The sequence below is a fragment of the Acipenser ruthenus genome, chromosome 7, assembly GCF_902713425.1.
Source record: "Acipenser ruthenus chromosome 7, fAciRut3.2 maternal haplotype, whole genome shotgun sequence".
In the NCBI taxonomy this organism is placed as follows: domain Eukaryota; kingdom Metazoa; phylum Chordata; class Actinopteri; order Acipenseriformes; family Acipenseridae; genus Acipenser; species Acipenser ruthenus.
In genome coordinates this window covers 16,924,216-16,943,698 of record NC_081195.1, presented here as the reverse complement: position 1 = coordinate 16,943,698, position 19,483 = coordinate 16,924,216, and the positions used below count along the sequence as shown (strand labels likewise).

Genomic DNA, 19,483 nt, shown 5'->3' with positions numbered 1-19,483 from the left:
GTCTCTATATAATTCTACTTTACACTGTGAAATGCATGGATACAGTACAGGTGTTCATACAAACAGAGGCATCCACTGTATCCCCTTCAACAGGGAGATGCATCCCAGAATAATATTGCATTGCTACGGAGGTTTTTCATGACTTCAATACACACATTTTAATCATTTAAATAGTGGTGGTGTATTTAAATCAATAACTGAATATACCCCAATATCTGTGTTGTGCTGCAGTTTCAGAAATGAGAATCCATGATTGATGTAGAATGATCATTTATTGATTTAAAGGAAACATTCCCATACAGATATACAATATGAACACTTTTGGCCCATGGCCTTGTCCATAGGAGCTCATTAGCAGTCCATATCTAAAAAAAAAAAAAGATTTAAACTAACTACGTGGGGAGGAGGGGGCCAAACAATACTAAATGACAAGAGGGCATAGAGAAACAGGGCTTTTATAGGGCTGATGATTATGTTATTGATTCATGGGTGGATTCTTCTATTCAGAAAGACAACAAGTTTCCAAGGTTAAGGTCAAAATATTTTTTACTCCTTAAAAAATAAGCTAGATCCAAATATTTAGGTGTCTGCACTTCAACTGTAACATCAGACTATACAAGAAAGCTGTCAGAAAAAAAGACAGAAAGAAAGGCTGATTGTCCCAGTCTTTTGCCCTCTTGGGCTTCTACAGTCAATTTGTAGAGGATGAGCGCTGTTATACTGTAGTGCGGAATAACAAAAACACAGATATATATATATATAATCTCAGAATCTCACCAGCCCACCACTGATTAATATCAAGGCTAAACAAAGAAAAATATTCATATTTCACTAGTGCAGAGAAAGAGAAAGTGAAAGGGGTATTTATGATAATAATGAGAGCATTTGTCACAGGATGAATCAATATGGTGCTGCACAGCTGCCATAGAAAAAAGGCAGGAATCTCTGACAGTAAATCAGAATTTGCTACATGCATTTTAGAAATAGAAATATAATTAACAACTTCTGACAGACAAGCACATTTTATACACACAATGTATAAAATGAAAGTAAAGGACACTAATGCACACAGAAGGCGGTGTAAAGCTGTGACTGAAATGTGTTAATACTGCACTGTCCCCTAGGAGGGAGTTGGATTTTTGTCAAAATTAGATTAGGGATTATGAAAAGAGCGAGTCTGATAATGTGTGAACTAGTTACATAATGACTAAATGAGTAAAATAAACCTTGTTGATCCTGACAGCCAATAATTAACCAGGCCTCACTACTATACAGTAATAAATGTGTCAGTAAAAGCTGATCTGAATGTAGATAACCAGTCACTGTAATCTTCTGAATGAGAATTATTGACTAGATGTATTTCACACTTGTCTGTTTGTTTAATGTAGGACACCAACATATGAAATGTATTTCAAATACAAAGCCAAAAGGAATGTAATAAAATAAAAATAAATAAAAAACAGAGGTAGCTGTTACTTGGAGCTTTGTGAACGGCAAAGGTCAGGGTTTGTACTTCTAAACCAAGTAAACAGAATTATTTGTTGGCAATTTGCAGATTGTAAGTATTACTCACCCACCTGGCACCTAGCCCAATAAAATGCAGATCAAACTTGAGTGAATATACAACGGAACATTTCCTTTTAGAAAAAAAAAAGAAAAAGCCCACATATATAATGCGCTGTACAGTACTGTACACCCCCTACTTCCATCAAACTGACAAATCATTGGTTATCTGTGACTAGCAGGCCCGGTATTATTAGAAACACTTGTTGGAAAGCCAGAATGTGGTTTGTTAAACTTACATTCTTCCCTCAGCGCATTCATAACCTGCAAAACCAACAAGGTACTGCTCTGTATTTATTTAAAAATGTGATATTCAACTTGGCCTTGCCTCAGCTATTCTGAACTTCTTACCCTGGAAATGTAGGGGTGGAAATGATAAAACAGTATCAAAGCTGAAGTCAACAACAACTTCTAGAATCTTTTTAATCTGTTTAAGATGAAGCTGTTGTATTCTGGCTCAGGCGTTTCAGAAAATAAAAGCAATCCCTTTTCAGTAAACAAATGGTAATTCTTAGTAGACCTAAGGCTTTATTGTAGTAATCTCGGGGTTAATAAACAACATTGTACTAACTTTGCAATTTATTCTGTAACCAGCTGCTTGCAGAAATGTATACAGAAAATAACAAATAAATCTTCCAGATTACAACCAGCATTTTTCTCTGTACTGTATTTTTCCCTGATAGTTTACTCAAGCCTGTATTCTTCAGCATGTTAATTACTTCTGTTACATTGACATTGTTTTGTAAACATGTCCACTACAGGGGCTGAACTGTACAGCTTTAAAGACTACATAGCTTCAAATGTATTTTTCTTTTTTTTTATTATTATTATTACTGTCCCCTGTGTTAAGACACTTTCAGGAGCTGCTTTTAAGTTATAGTTGTCTGCCACGGACATATGTATGATCAACCAAAGTGCCTTATGAGCCAATGTGCCATCTAGTGATCTGTCACATTGGATCAAGTGTTCCTTTGATTTGCTGGCATCTGACTGCTGGTGCTGGTGCTGGTGCTTACTAATATAAACCCACTTTGGCTGATCTTGCATATGTCTATTACAGGCAACTACAACTAAAAAGCTGCAGGTGAACTCATAGTCAAAGCAAGAGATCATTAAAAAAAAAACAGAAGCAATGAAAGTGAACTACACTCATCCACAACTTAGTCAAACACAGTCTAAATGACAAAACAGACATGCTAAAGACACTGTTGTCAACTCAACATGCTAAAACAGTACTGTAACATAGGGCATGGTTAATCATTTAGAATGTACAGTAAGCACCTATTGGTCAGCACAATAAAGGACTATGGGAGGTGTACCGTAGTTGAGTTTAGTGGTTTAATGTTCAGAGTGAACCCTTACTGACTGGTCAACAAAGGAACTGAACCTTTGTGGCAGCCCCAGGCAGGAAGCTGCTAATTCAAGGTCAATCTTTTCTTTTCTTTTATTTGCTGGTGACCAGTCGGTTCAGGTTTTGTGTATAAGGTTTAGAACAGTGGGGCCTGATGAAACGTTTTTTGTAAAACATTCATTATCGTCTATACATATGTCTGTGTTAAGCTCAGTGCTCCGACATGCTAATTAAGTGTTTTTTATTTACACTCTAATATCTTTTGTATCGCATTGGATTATACGTTGGAATTAATTTGCCTGTCAACAAGGCAATAAGATTGGTCCAATCTTATAACTTAATTACAGTGTACATATGCAGTATAATAACATATACTGTCATTTAAAAGAGTGGTCCTTGTAAAATGGAAACTCTGATGTTTGAAATTAGTGTTTTCCTCCTCATTTGTTTACACTGCAGCTCTGTGGTTCTTCCAGCTAACATGTGGCATGTTTCCATTTGAGTGCTTGTACGCACTCTGTGGTGGCGTGCTGTTCAGAAACGCTTCTACACTACATCTCCCACAGTCGCTTGTGTTGCAGAGCCAATCTGCTTTCCAGGACTGCTGCTCACCGCCGGCAACACCGGGGCTGGGAGTTTGGACTTGGACAAGGACCAACCTCATAATATATCTTCCTTTTTTTATTAGATTTTTCTGTATAATAAATTTCAGGAAATTCCTTGAAAAACTATATTGCCACCAACTGCTAGTAACACAGTATAAGCTTATACAATGATATAAAGTTATAACAGGAAACAAAGAAACAAAGTAACAATGAAGAAGTGTCTCCTACAGGCACAGTCAAATAAATCTGTACATTAGTTACACTGTTTGACCACCAGTGTCACATGTGAGAAGTGAATATTAATAAAAGCATGTTAACGCAATACATTTGCGGCCCCATCAATACCCTGCCTAGAGCACTATTAAATAAGGATATGTATTATTGCAGTTGCTATTACCTTTAAAACTACATGGACCTGGATCCTTTGTGTGTGTGTGTGTGTGTGTGTGTGTGTGTGTGTGTGTGTTGTATATTGAGAGAAATAAAAGCTTTAGAATAAGGTTTCCAACTATTATTTCCACAAAAAAGAGTATGCAGACCCACAACTGGTAATGAGCCTGATGTTACAGCTGTTAAAACTGCCATCCATGCATTTATTATTATTTGTATAAAGAAATAATAGGAATAAATATCAGACACAATATTCACATTTTAAGGGCAATAATTCAGACCTGAATTCATTGTTAGTACCTCAATAAACTCCTTGATTGTATTGGTCAATCCAAGCACTTCAGTATTAGCTTTTCGTTTACTGTCTTTACTATTAGTCTCTCTTTAAGGATAGCAGGCAACTTAGTGTATCCCAGACACTAGAGACACTCTATATCATAGCTGGTGTTTCCTTGGACTGATTGTGTACGCAAACATTATGCTAGATTCTCAACATTTCCCCCAACTTTCAAGTTGATCATCTTACTGATAAGTCGTAAGTGGTTTAATCATTCAACTCCACTCTGTCCGAGACATGACAAATCAACGTTACCGTTAAGTAATACTGCCTGATGTTTTATCCAGTTAAATGACTTACCGAATTCATCACATATGCTCTCGTTCTCAATCAGCGAAGGGTGGTCGAAGGTATCCCGGCAGTACAGTATCTGAGTGTTGTTGTTCAAGGCTGCGATTCCTCCCAGGGCCAGCACAATCTCGTCTGTCAGCAAGGAGGAGGGTCTTTCCCTAAGACGCACGATCATAGATCGATAGCGGCAGTACTGCGGGTAACTCAGGATCAGAACCTTCTTCTCATCATGGTCTTCACCTGGGAAAACAAAAACACAACACTGAATTGCAAGAACAGCTCAAGTTACCAAAGTGTTGTAGTCTGGAATACACAAGGAAACAGGTTTTCTCATGTAGGTTGGATGTTTCCTTGTTTACAAAAACAAGAGGACCTGGCTTTCCAGAAACATTACGTCTTTGGCCAATCAGGAGAGATCTTTTTGGGCTTGTGATGATGCTGCAATGGTTTGGACTGCAGTTACAATAAATAATATTTGCTATATGTATGCAGACAGAAACAGATGCATAACATATTACCATAGCAGTAGGCAACACTAATGATTATCATGTGAAGATGTTTCCTGGAAAAATGTAGGAAACCTTCTGCATGCCGGGCTTAAGTGACTTAAACAGTCGGCACAGCACTAATGCTTCAAAGGTATCAAAGCACTTTCAGAAGAACCAAATTGTTGCCTTTTTTTATAACAGCCAGTCGAGAAATTCAAATGCAATTTTTATGGTTTCAAAAAAAAAGGCACTTACTATCACTGATGGCTTCAATTAGTTATATTCCAATAAGAAATCCAGAACAAGAGCAACAGAAAATGAGAGCCTGGCTATTCACAGGGCTGAATTTGTAGGCTTGCTTTGACATGTTGAAACGATGAAAACATTAGACTGGGGGTAGTTATTATAAGTGGTTAAGTTAAAATATTTCCCCTCACAATAGAATATATATTTTTAGAGAGCAGAAGCAGGGTTCATTTTATATAAACAGGCATGGCACCACTGTCATCAAATCTCCTTGAGAACAAAAGCTAAATTGCTAAGATACATAACAAAGCCAATTATGCATAACTGATGACGGTTATAACTTAGCAGTTTCAATGGGTCTGATGAAAGGCTATTGCTGAAATGCTGTTTTCAGTATGCACATCCAGTTCTCTCTCATATGAACTGCCCTTTATTGTGATGTGTACAACCCTGACAACAACATTTTATATTATGTAGCACCTTGGTGAACCACAACAAAAACTCAAAGGGAGGGGTGTTTAATGGTTCTGTTGGTACCTAGGAGTCAAAAGTCAATTCAAGTTTGACTTCTATTTAGAAACCTTTACAGGCTTAAATCTCACATCACATTTCTGGTACCCCACAAGGAAATATGAATGGATGTTAAACAGTGACCATCTTGAAATGGGGGTAGGCCCTAAGTGCCTTTTACGTGCATGTGAAACTACCTTGAGAATATATAAACAAACAGGAATGTCATCCAGGCCCGTCTTCTCATAAAATAGAGTGCCCAGAATTGTGTATTTAGTCACACATCTTTATTCAGTTTCCAACAAACAAACAACTAAATTGATGGTACCAAGCTAACATTGCTAAAGCAAATGCAAAAATAAAGATATTTCCTTTACTCTATAGCAAGAACCAAGGGAATATGGAAGAAACTAAAGGAGGGGAAGAAAAAACAGAACCCTTTCTAGTTCTGTCATGGCTTTGATTCAGTACTCTGTTTGCAAGCGGGAGCATAGACCCATTCATTTGAGATTCCTAAACGCATTGTGGCTTTTTACATTCCCTGGAGTCGAATGGGTACAATTTCTTTGAATATGCCCGATTTTACATTCACTAATAGTTCAAAGAAATGTAAACTTTGGCTACACATAAAACAGTTCTGCCTATACATACAGTAGAATGAACGCAGTAAAGGTGTGAGTTTAATATAACCTGTTTTTTAAAGTCCTGTAGTACACCTAAACCTCTTCTCTTTGTTAGTCAAATGAGCCCCTTTATGTGCAATTTTCTACCAGGTCACTTTTGGACAGAATTGTCAGATGAAATAGGGTAAACGTAATTTTAAACTTTCCATTCATGAGGTAGGGATATATGGAGACAAACACTAATACATATGTTATGTATAATAGGCTAAATACCAATATGCCATGTGTGTTAATGTTTTAATTTGTAATTCAAGTAATTGCACTGACATTTGTTTTATTAGGCTCACAGCTGTAATTTCCAAACCCACACAGACTGCTCTGTTTGCCTCAAAAGCTTTTATTTGATGGAATGGGTTGAAATGAAAAATCACTTTTCATGAAAATACTATATTTGGAAATTTGGAAAGCAGATTTGCCATTAATGCACGTTTCTGCTCACAAAAGATGTTGACAATGACACTTTGTCAAACGCGTCCAATTTTCTAAATGGGTTTCTTTTTAATATCACTGGGTATGGCTTTGTGTGAAAACCCTTGTCGGTCTCCCGTGCAAGCACATCCACAGATGAGGACACAGAAGAGACCAGCCACCATTCAAACCCCCTCCGACATACAGCCCTTTTGTTTGTTAAGCCATCTTTTCTAAATAAAGGCATTCTTATCTTTATATAAGCAATTTAATTGGTTAGGGCTGCACTATCATTAGAGAGGAAGGGAAATCACATTATGCAATTTTCTTTTTAAACCTCTTGACAAGCAGCTTTTGTGAAGATCCCAGGTAAGCACTGATTGGTTGCAAAATTACCTCAGAAATCAGCTTGACTGAGTTTCACATGTCTTATCAGATTAACAGAAATGGCTTTAAAAATCGGAACTTTGTCAACACTCTCCCAGTTTACAGCTTTAAGTGTAACAGCAGACTGTCTGGTCAACTGTGGGGTCCATTTACGTAATCATGCCTTTTGGGGTGTCTGGTTCGTTTTATATGAGTTTATTTCAAATACAACTATTTGAACCAACATGTCTGTATTGTATAAGTAGCTCCTGTGTTGATGTTACAGAATCAAGTTTTGACCTACTGATGATAACTATTTACATGGATTCATATATATATATATATATATATATATATATATATATATATATATATATATATAAGGTTGCTGATTTCCTGCATCAAATTCTATTTTAATTACTGACTATTGTAATTACTCAAAGTCCCTCTCTCAATATTTAGGAGGCTAACATAATTATTATTCAATAATAAGATATAATTTTGCCTACAAGTGACTGCCAGAAATGAAATGTTTACTATGGAAGTTGTTTGACTGACTCATTCATTTTTTAATGTGAGTGCCATCTTGTCTAGCTTTATGAGATGGGATCATTAAAAAAAAAGTAAAAAAAAAAGTTTAATGATGGTGCTCACAATAAAAATTGGATGCAAAGTAGGACAAATCAACTTAGAATTGCATAAGTGGACCTAGATAGGATTCAATACACATGGAGAAAATAAGGATGTGGCAATAGACAAGTTAATTTCTGAAAATATACCTTAGTAGGTCCATTAAAAGTAGGGGTGCGACAATTAATCGATGTATCGATTATTGATCATCTGTCCTTAAATTTTCCAGAGCTTCGATTACATATTGGTGAATCAATGCATCGAATTAGAACCCAGTTTGAAGTCTCCTGTTGCATTAAAACCTTGAGTGTGAGTGTGCTGCTTCTAGTGCTAGTACGGTAGATTTGTGCGTTGCTAAGTGTACATTATGCATTGGAGAAGACAAATCATAAGTAGGCTAAGTATTCACGTTTTTTTAAATTTAAAAATAAAGGCAACACGGTTTTGTTTTGTTTTGTTTTTATCTATTAAATCTACCAATTACCTTTTGTTTCAAAGTATGTTGTGTTTGAATTATATGGCAATATTTATATTTGTATTATTACTTCTACTGTGATACTTGAAATGTATTTGCTTACGATTGTAAGTCACCCTGGATAAGGGCGCCTGCTAAGAAATAAATAATAATAATAATAATAATAATAATAATAATAATAATAATAAATAAACAAACAAACAAACTAAACAAAACTACCAACAAGGTCTGCTTTCAGGAAAAGCAGAGTGCACACAAGGTCAAACTATAAGGGAAAGTCGTAAACAAGCCAAATATAATTATATTTCTGTGTAAAACGGGCACATTTTTGGAAGAATGCAGCTGAATCTAATAATATATGAGTTATACACATAAGAGCTTGTTCACACAGTGGGGTTCTCTATCAAATAACAGCATTCTAAAACAGACTGTCAATTTAGTCATGTGATTGGATTCCTGCGTTAAGTGCTTTGTAATGTGTTCCTTTTCCTATGCTGTAAGTTTAACATAAACCACACAACAGGAATCCATCATGCATTTGCTCAAGGCAAACACTGTTGTGTACTTGAAATAAAGATCGCTATTCAACCACACCCTTTGAAAAACAGAATAAAAGAAAAGGGGCTGTAGATTAGAGCAGTTACCTAACTAAGCTTAAATCATATTATTTTCCTATGCTTCTCTTAGACACGCGTGACTTAGGCTTAGCAATTTATTTTAGAAACCATATAAAAAATGCATTGAGAAACATATTGCATATCAGGTTCTGCCAAGGTCAGCTGAAACATCTTGTTTGGGTTGTCACTGTTATAAATAAACAAGGGGCTGTGGTGTGAAGAATCTGCATATTTATTTAGCTATCTCCCAGCTCTTTGATTAAGATAAGTCAGCCAGCTGAGAATTCTCAGGACTTTGTTATTTTTCACATTTTGGAGATTTTTTTGGACATTTTTTTTTCATTTCGAGTCATTTCATCATTCTGAGATTCTGATCTTGATCTCTGAAAAATGTTGGTTTCCTGTCACTGTAACTCTCATTGGTGGAGTTTCCATGCGTGTTTTTTTTTTAGCTCGAGACATACAGACGTGCTCAAATTTGTTGGTACCCTTACAGCTCATTGAAATAATGCTTCATTCCTCCTGAAAAGTGATGAAATTAAAAGCTATTTTATCATGTATACTTGCATGCCTTTGGTATGTCATAGAATAAAGCAAAGAAGCTGTGAAAAGAGATGGATTATTGCTTATTCTACAAAGATATTCTAAAATGACCTGGACACATTTGTTGGTACCCCTTAGAAAAGATAATAAATAATTGGATTATAGTGATATTTCAAACTAATTAGTTTCTTTAATTAGTATCACACATGTCTCCAATCTTGTTATCCGTCATTCAGCCTATTTAAATGGAGAAAAGTAGTCACTGTGCTGTTTGGTATCATTGTGTGCACCACACTGAACATGGACCAGAGAAGCAAATGAGAGTGTTGTCTGAAGAGATCAGAAAGAAAATAATAGACAAGCATGGTAAAGATAAAGGCTACAAGACCATCTCCAAGCAGCTTGATGTTCCTGTGACAACAGTTGCAAATATTATTAAGAAGTTTAAGGTCCATGGAACTGTAGCCAACCTCCCTGGGCGCGGCCGCAAGAGGAAAATCGACCCCAGAGTGAACAGAAGGATAGTGCGAATGGTGGAAAAAGAACCAAGGATAACTGCCAAAGAGATACAAGCTGAACTCCAAGGTGAAGGTACGTCAGTTTCTGATCGCACCATCCGTCGCTTTTTGAGCGAAAGTGGGCTCCATGGAAGAAGACCCAGGAGGACTCCACTTTTGAAAGAAAAACATAAAAAAGCCAGACTGGAATCTGCTAAAATGCATATTGACAAGCCACAATCCTTCTGGGAGAATGTCCTTTGGACAGATGAGTCAAAACTGGAGCTTTTTGGCAAGTCACATCAGCTCTATGTTCACAGACGAAAAAATGAAGCTTTCAAAGAAAAGAACACCATACCTACAGTGAAACATGGAGGAGGCTCGGTTATGTTTTGGGGCTGCTTTGCTGCGCCTGGCACAGGGTGCCTTGAATCTGTGCAGGGCACAATGAAATCTCAAGACTATCAAGGCATTCTGGAGCGAAATGTACTACCCGGTGTCAGAAAGCTCTGTCTCAGTCGCAGGTCATGGGTCCTCCAACAGGATAATGACACAAAACACACAGCTAAAAGCACCCAAGAATGGATAAGAACAAAACATTGGACTATTCTGAAGTGGCCTTCTATGAGTCCTGATCTGAATCCTATCGAACATCTATGGAAAGAGCTGAAACTTGCAGTCTGGAGAAGGCACCCATCAAACCTGAGACAGCTGGAGCAGTTTGCTCAGGAAGAGTGGGCCAAACTACCTGTTAACAGGTGCAGAAGTCTCATTGAGAGCTACAGAAAACGTTTGATTGCAGTGATTGCCTCTAAAGGTTGTGCAACAAAATATTAGGTTAGCGGTCCCATCATTTTTGTCCATGCCATTTTCATTTGTTTTCTTATTTACAATATTATGTTGAATAAAAAATCAAAAGCAAAGTCTGACTTCTATTAAATATGGAATAAACAATGGTGGATGCCAATTACTTTTGTCAGTTTCAAGTTATTTCAGAGAAAATTGTGCATTCTTCGTTTTTTGTGGAGGGGTACCAACAAATTAGAGCACGTCTGTATGCTCGAGAAAAATGTCTCGTGTAAAATGCATTTTTGGGTTTCCACTCGCTCAATTTATTTTACTCGAGTAAACCTGGCTTTTCACCCGACGTCATGCAAATCTCTGCTGCCCGCCTGGTGTTCTCTCTGCCTCGCTTCGCCCACGCTACTCCACTACTCCGCTCGCTCCACTGGCTCCCGATCACCGCTCGCATCCAGTTCAAGACTCTTGTATTAGCCTACAGATGCCTTGACCAGACTGCACCCAGCTACCTCCAGACCCTCATCTCTCCCTACACCCCCACTCGACCTCTCCGCTCCGCCTGCACTAGAAGACTAGCTCTACCTCCGCTACGCTCCCCTGCCTCCCGAGCCCGCTCCTTCTCCACCCTTGCTCCGCAGTGGTGGAATGACCTTCCTACAGATGTCAGGACTGCCCAGTCCCTGACCACATTCCGGCGCCTCCTTAAGACTCACCTCTTCAAACAGCACCTGTAGAACTCCTCTGTTTGTATCCTGGGACACTATCACCCTTCATGTATTTTGCTCTTATCTGCCCCCTATTTTACTGCATTTAATCCTGTACTTCAGAATACTGTAATCTGCCAAGTGTTTAACCTGTAGTACTTTGTATCTAATCATATTCTGATGTAACTATCACTATTTAATCATATCCTGATGTAACTATCACTATTATCTGCTGTATTATTGAATTGTGGTTTGTCACACTTGTACTTTGCTTGAACAAAAGTTATTGTATTTTTTGCTCTTATTGTATTACTTGTATTGTAACACTTGAAATGTATTTGCTTACGATTGTAAGTCGCCCTGGATAAGGGCGTCTGCTAAGAAATAAATAATAATAATAAAAATAATAAATCAATGGGAAAGGTGGGGGTTGATATGTAAATTAGCTATGCATAAAGTACTCATGCTTTTTTTGAAGATTACTAGTGAAATTTTGTGAAAATGTGGTTTCCATGCGCAGAGAACTGGTACACGAGTGAATCTAAGCTGCTGTAATAAACCAAAATACCTTGTGCCTGGTTGGTTAATAATGTGTTTTACTACTCTTGCCCAAATTGTTTTTCAATTGTCATTAGTGGGGTGTCATGTTAGTAGTGAATACTGTTTCAACTAATTTATCTTATGACTCATTAATTAAAAATGAACTCTGAGGTATAAAATTAAACTGACCAATAGGTATTGCAGATCACCATGGATGAAGACCGGCAGAGACGTTATATATATTTCCTTTTCATTCAGGCAATACAGCATATAGGGGATCAGGTGATGCTGCGTATACTACCCTGGCTTAGAAACCCTACCCGTCCGGACGGCTGACAGCTGCTGAGGAAGCATTCAACACCATGCTTGGGCAAATACGGGTAGTGGGCACTTGAAAGGGAGGTGGTGGATACTGATGAAACGGACTGAAGTGCAGCATTAGTTCATTCCCAAAATTGCCACTGCCTGCTGTATCCTGCACAAACTCTTGTCGACAACAAATTGAGGTGTTCAGAAATCAGTGGCTGCCTGTGAAACAGATGGGGAAGGTTACCAGTGCTGCCAAGTCTCATGATAAAAAAAGCAGCACTGCCTTTCAAAACAAGCGCAACCCATGCTTGTTGCGCTGTTTCGGGCGATCGAGCTTGCTCAACACATCCAAGTCACTAACTATACTTATTAATGCACAGGTTTCCTCCTCGCTCCGGCAATTTTGAGTAGAGGGTGGACACGCGCTTGGACACGGAGTGTTTTGGACATAGCTGTAATCAAAATCAAGGGAATTCAGTTGCAGACATTTAGTAAGCAGCTCACTTGCTCTTCGTGTTTAACTTTAGCATAGTTTTTACAGCATGGGTATTCTCAAACAGCTGCTTTAATACTATAACAAAGGCATAACGCAGTTCATGGTAAGTGGTTTTATACAGAACTGTAAACCCACAAGAGATATACAACATGACAGGCCAGAAACAGCAATAAACAATAATAAAAAAGCCACCCACATTATCATTAAGGTGAACTACACCACTGCTAACCATAAATCAGCCCACCAGCCATTTACTTTCTGCCAACCTGGAATCCACAGTAACAACGACCTGCTCCCTTGCAATATTTATAGTGATGTAATTTAAGGGTAAACAAGCTCATTCACATTTACACATGAAATGCAGGTTTCCATGTGAAACTGGGCGTGGATTTTCCAGTGTGTTTCATCATTTACACGAGTAAATGAGATTTACCCTATCCCTCTCTTTGGCCGGTTTTTTCGGCCACAAACCTGATTTACATGAGTAATTCTCCCAAACTTGTTTGTCACACTTGAGAATTATTGTATTTCTTGTTCTTATTGTATGACTTATATTGTAACACTTGAATGTATTTGTATTTGCTTGCGATTGTAAGTCGCCCTGGATAAGGGCGTCTGCTAAGAAATAAATAATAATAATAATAATAACTTGCATGCGCATTGCCATTTCACGTGTAAATTTGCCTGCATATAAACCCCATGATTGTGTCCCTATTGCCGCAAGGAAGTAAGTTTTCCTCTCGGTACTGGTTGATGAGAGTAACGCTATTTGTGGTCCCCACTGGACAAAAAGGAATGTTAATTTCTGAGAATTAGCTATGCTGGAGGATAGCCTATATATTTGGTCAAAGTAAAACATAAATAAATAAATACATTAATAAATATTGAAATAAATGAATACATAAATCAGTACATAGACATTTATTTATTTCTTTATCTATCTTGTTATTTTTTTATTTATTTTTCACAATCAGATATAAGCACTGACATTTAATACGGTATGAAATGAAAATAAATACTCAGTTTTTGTTCAACTGTATATTAGTGAAGATTTTTGTACATAAAGGTTGTCATGCTTTCATATATTTTTACTTTCAAATTAAAAAATATATTGTAACGACCTGGACAATTGCTTTGTGCTGGGCAAGGTTGCCTGAATGGCTTCTTGGAACTTGGCTTGTGTTTTTTATATATCCACTTTAAATGGCTGGGCACTTCTGATAGCTTGGTGTTTTTTTCACATTTCCAATGTGTTTTTGTTTCACATAATAATGTACACAGGAAATCTATGGAGTAAAATTAGGCAGTAATTGAGATATTTGGTATTCAGCGTACATAACGCCGCTGTCTGTGACTGGTCTACTAGTATTGATTTCATGGTTGTACTGTTTCCTTTGAACCAGCTCTCTTTTATATGCATGTAACAACTTGTTGCGTTGTTTTTTGTTTTCCTGCAACACCAACGTTTTTTTTAACAAAAGACATGAGACAGTAAGCAGCATGTGAACAGCTCAACTCACTGTGTTTTAAAAACAGAGCTGACCAGCAAAATATGTGGAGAGAATGCACAGATATGCAAACTTAAGTAACAGCTTCACTTTGCAGAAATATTTCATACTTACAGTAAATCCATTTTATATGCTAATAGTATTGTCAGTATCAGGAAATTGCATGTTAGCCCATTTTGACAAAAGCCTTGTTCCTCTACACTTTATTTTGCTTTCTTAAAAGGTCTCATTCATAGCATGTTCACAGCCCTTCAAAGCGTTTCATATTTTTATAAAGGTTACCTGAACCTCAAGGAAACTTTCTATAGAAGAAAAAATAATAAAATAAGTGCTTGGAAAAACATTGTACAAGTTTGGTCCTGCACTTAATTACCTAAAAGTGTGAAATGTGCCAAACATTTGCCTGCTAGTTACCTTAATCACATTTGTGTGATTGCGTTCTGAATGCCAAGATACATATTTGTAGCTTTGAGCTTCATTTATTCCAATTTACTGAAAACAGACATTGCCGAATGGTATTCTATAACCTTCTGCCCCAGCCCTGATAACTTGATTTGATTCTTTTTGTTACAAATCCAAATTGACTTCAACCACATTCTCTAAATATAACCAAATGTCAATGTAAAACACTCACCTGATGATTTATGATACCTGGTGTTATTTTATTACATTAGACATTCCATTCTTTAAGCTCTGTGATTTCAAAGTGTCTCCCTAGCAACCGGCAAAAGCACTGCACTGATTTTGAATAGCCACATTCCAGTTGTAACTGTCTGTGTTATTGATTGGTGGATTGCAAAGTTTGCATTACAGCTTCTGTAATACATGACAGAATTATACAAAATTCCTCCTGCCAAATTATTCTTTCGCCTGACAAAGTGGTTGCTGTTGGAAAACAGAATACCCCTTCTCCAAATGAACTAATAAAGAAGCAGAAAACCAGTAATATTTCAAACCAATTTAACACAACAAAATAGCAAAATGTTTGCAAATAATCTGTGGCACAACTGCTAGCCTAAGATCTCACTCCATTTTAACCTCCCCAAAATATTGTGTTTTCAGATCAAACTTCATGCCATCCACATCATTCACTTTTACACTGAAATATAATTTCCTGGTGTCTGTTTATTACCTTCTTCCGTAGCTTAGCCCTCTGTGACCTGTACTTCATCAACAGTAATAATAAAAATACTTTGTGAAGTTTGAATTGCAGGGACACAAGTCAAATGGGATTGCTCTAGCCTCTACTACAGACAGTAATGACATCTTCAGACTCAGCTATCAGGAACCCTAACATATTTTGTTTTTTCTAATGGCGTTTTTTTTGTTATACTAATGATATTTGGAAGAAACACCTACATTTTTTAACAGTGGCTTATAAGGTTAAAAAAAAAAAGAATTACCTGTACAACCAACTGAAGTTGAAACTGTTCGTATCTCTCGGGTATGCATATGGAAACAGTATGCTTTTCATAATTGATTTCTGTGGTTATGTCTGGTTTCACCTTACAATAGTTACCAGCATTGCTATAACAACACCTTATTCACTGCAAATATTTAAAAAATGTTATGACATACAGGTATAGTATGCATTGGTTTTTACATGGCACATAGTTACTTTGACAAACACCCTCTTTTGGTCTACAATTTGGGGATGTTTTTGTTCACAAAATGTTTCTGTTTAAAGTGTGTGTAAAGTTAAACATAAGATATTATACCTAGTGGTAAGTAAAAAAGCAAGCAGGACTTACAGGACTTACTGAAACAAAATATTACCTTTAATAGCTCAGTCAATTTGGTTAGCACACAATACAATGAAAAAATCCACAGCAAGTGGAATAACAAGTTGTAGTGAATGCCCACAGAAGGTTTCAACATATTTTGTGTTTCTTTTAGTATGACTACATATTCTGCCATTGAGTGTTTTACAGTTATGGACGAGACTTTATAACCAGTGAATAAAGGCCCAAAACAGGACTTTAATCAAAAGGATTTGGGCAGCTATTCACTTAGCTTTATTTTGAAGGTCTATTTGTACAGTATCAATAAAATGTACTTTCTAATGGTGTTTGTTTTATTACACTAATAATATTTTAAAGGAAAACATAAACATATGTGAAGGTGGGCTTACAAGGTAAAAACCATCTTAAATATGCTGAAATTTAATTTTCAATAAACTTCCAGAAGCCAACGACAGACTAGAATGTTGTTGTTGTTGTTGTTTTTTTTAAATGTCAGACTTAAAATAACTTTTTGATCAAAAACCTTTTTTGCTAAACTGTGTTTTTATTCCAATGATCTATTATCTGATTTAAATATAGTTAAGCTGAAAACACAGGGGTGTAAATAACAATGGCAATGCTATACAAATGTCTACACACAACTTCAAATGCCAAAACCGTTTTGTAAATTAAATATGATATTTTAACGGGGTATTCCAACCAAATGCTACACCCTTTCTCCCCTCCAATGAAAATGAATACATTAACAAGAGAGCACAAGAAGAGAAAATACTGAAATTGCTCAATGGAAGCAATTAAAGGTCATTAGTATGAAGATCTGACAGAAAGGATGGATTAGATGGCGGGGATAACAGGAGAGTACATTATCAGTGCATTGTGCTGTTTTCTCCTTTGGCAGGCATTTCAAGACATGCTTTTTCACTTACCCTCTAAAATATAAACCACTCATAAATCTGGGGGCTGCCATAAAATTTTGAATATTACATAATTTATTCATTTAAAACCAAAGTGTCTCAAAGTCTGTTTGCTGCAGTAGCTTGTTCCATTGTTCAGCTTTCTATGCATTGAAGACATTGTGAATGACTTTTATTTATTAGAAAGAGGCGACCTTGTTGACAATCCGGTTTGTTTACATTCTATAAAGGAAATTTATCTTCCCATCCTGATAGCCAAATATTAATGTTGTTCCAATAATTTGCAGCCCCAGGTTGATATACATTAGATTTACAAGCCATGTAATATTGGAACAAACATTGTTTAAAATGACTGTCAAAAAGATCAAATCTAGAGGGAAACCAATGCATAAATGACAGCTGAAATCACATTCTACTTTACAGAAGAGCATGTCTCTCCTTTCCCTAATAGGTCATGTGATGGGGTACTGAGTTATTTTGCCCTTGAGATTTTCAATATTAATTTACATTTTGAAAGAATATGCTGAACTAACCCATGTTTGTCCCAGCACTACATTATACCAGAGGAGCAAGCAAACCAGCATTTTAAAAGCAGATATAGTTATTATACAGGAAACACCAACAGATGGTTTCAACACAGAATTACAAGGTAGCAATATTCGTAAATATGTAAGGACCCCCATATGGAGCACTATACCATTAAGGAAATCTTCATTTCAATTGAATACAGAGAGTATTACTCTATCTGTATTATGGGTCTTTCACACAGCTGCTGGCTGTTTTGGAGCTTTTATGTTACAGAAGAAGTCAAATTAATAACTCCACTGTTGTTTCAGGCTGGGTAATGGGCAGACAATAAAACTATTCATTTCCTCACAAGGTCACCCCTTTGAGAAGTGCACATTGTTTAACAGTCTACCAGCACAGCTGTTATCCCACAGCAAAGTGAACACAACAATGTCCAAGCAGCTGGAAGTTACAGCAATGTAATGTAAATCAGTGTCGAAACTAAAATCCAATTTACATTACAAGACATGAGATAATTAAACATATGTCTTACTTTACTTCATGTTTCAACCCGTTTATAAATTTTTAGGACTAATGCAGTTTATTCTACTCTAGCACATGATTTACTGCTCACAGATTTCGACTTCTTGGCTACCTTCCAGACTTAAGTCATAAGGGAACTAATGATACGAGCAGATCAGTGTTTTATAATAGAAAAAAATGGGCATCTAAACTTCCAGCTTGCAGGTCTGCAAATAATCAAGACATGATGACTTTAAATGAAGCTTTTTTTTTTTTTTTTTTTTAAATGGCTCAGAGCGAACATTGAACCACTCAGTTCTGTTGCACTGAACGTAGCAGCATGTAATGTTAAATAAAACATTACTTTAATCACTTTGGGATGTTTGTACTTGCAAATTAGTTTAAAAGGAAGAACATTCCGGCAATACATCATGGTTTCTATCAATTGACTAGGCAGACCTTGGATCATCAAAGAAGGGGCTATTTCTTATTTCAGTCTCAAAGTAATGAATATTACTGAGTTTACAACCAACCATGTTAGAAAGCTGTGGTTATAATAACGCAGTCTGGTAAATTCATAAGTATTGCAATTCAAATTTTAAACCATGGGTGGATTCCTATACAAAACCAGGGCAATATGAAAATATTTAAGTAGCTCCAAATACGATGCTTGCAATCTGGCTGTGCGTTTCTTATTTCAGTTTCTCCGATGCTGTGTTTGTTAGGTGCAGCTCTTTAGTTCGCCTCCCACAGATATATTTAACATGAAAGCTAGACTTCGGATTCCATTTGTATTGTTGGCAACACACTGCTTTGCACTAGATGGGGCTGACGCTTACTAGGCTGCTCTAGCTATGAAACGTGCGTCTATGGCAGGAATCTAGACCTGTAGATCAACTCTTAAAAGAAATGGCGAAAAGTAATAAGACTTTTTCTTATAAATGCGAATTGGCTCCACAGTAAGTTTACTTTCCCTAAATATGTCTGAATAAATGTACTTTCAATCAGAATAAATTACCAGAGCTTTAACATATCAAATGCTTTTACTTTTCTGTTTATCTGCTTCCCTATGCCAGCACAGCCATTCATTGGAAGCCACAATTTAGAAAAATAAGAAACAAGACCAGCAAAAACCCATTCATCTTTGTTTGAAATCTTTAATATCAATGGCATTTTAAAGCATTATACTACTTAAAATAAAGGTCAGTGCTCATTGCCTGTTAATGTGTGCGCCATACACACAGTTCCCTTAGAACCAGAGGGCAACAAGCCAAACACATTTAACAGATAAATCACTGTTCATTCTTTTCTGCTTGACAACAAGCTTGCTGCAAGCAAACAGGACACCCACTACCCATCACACCAACCGCTATACATGAAACATAATGGAAAATATTAGGTTTGCATCCAGATATTGTATGATGATGGTGAGGATGTGAA

General features: G+C 36.7%; 1 protein-coding gene across 2 annotated transcripts in view; it reads right to left on the bottom strand.

The window, feature by feature from the left end:
- LOC117416275 (AT-rich interactive domain-containing protein 5B) overlaps nt 1–19,483 on the bottom strand; it is an 85,317-nt gene that overhangs the window by 48,306 nt on the left and 17,528 nt on the right. For both annotated transcript variants that reach the window (XM_059026496.1, XM_034922262.2), the window contains one exon: nt 4,547–4,777. In XM_059026496.1, coding sequence (XP_058882479.1) covers nt 4,547–4,777 — 231 coding nt within the window. The remainder of the gene's footprint in view (nt 1–4,546; nt 4,778–19,483) is intronic.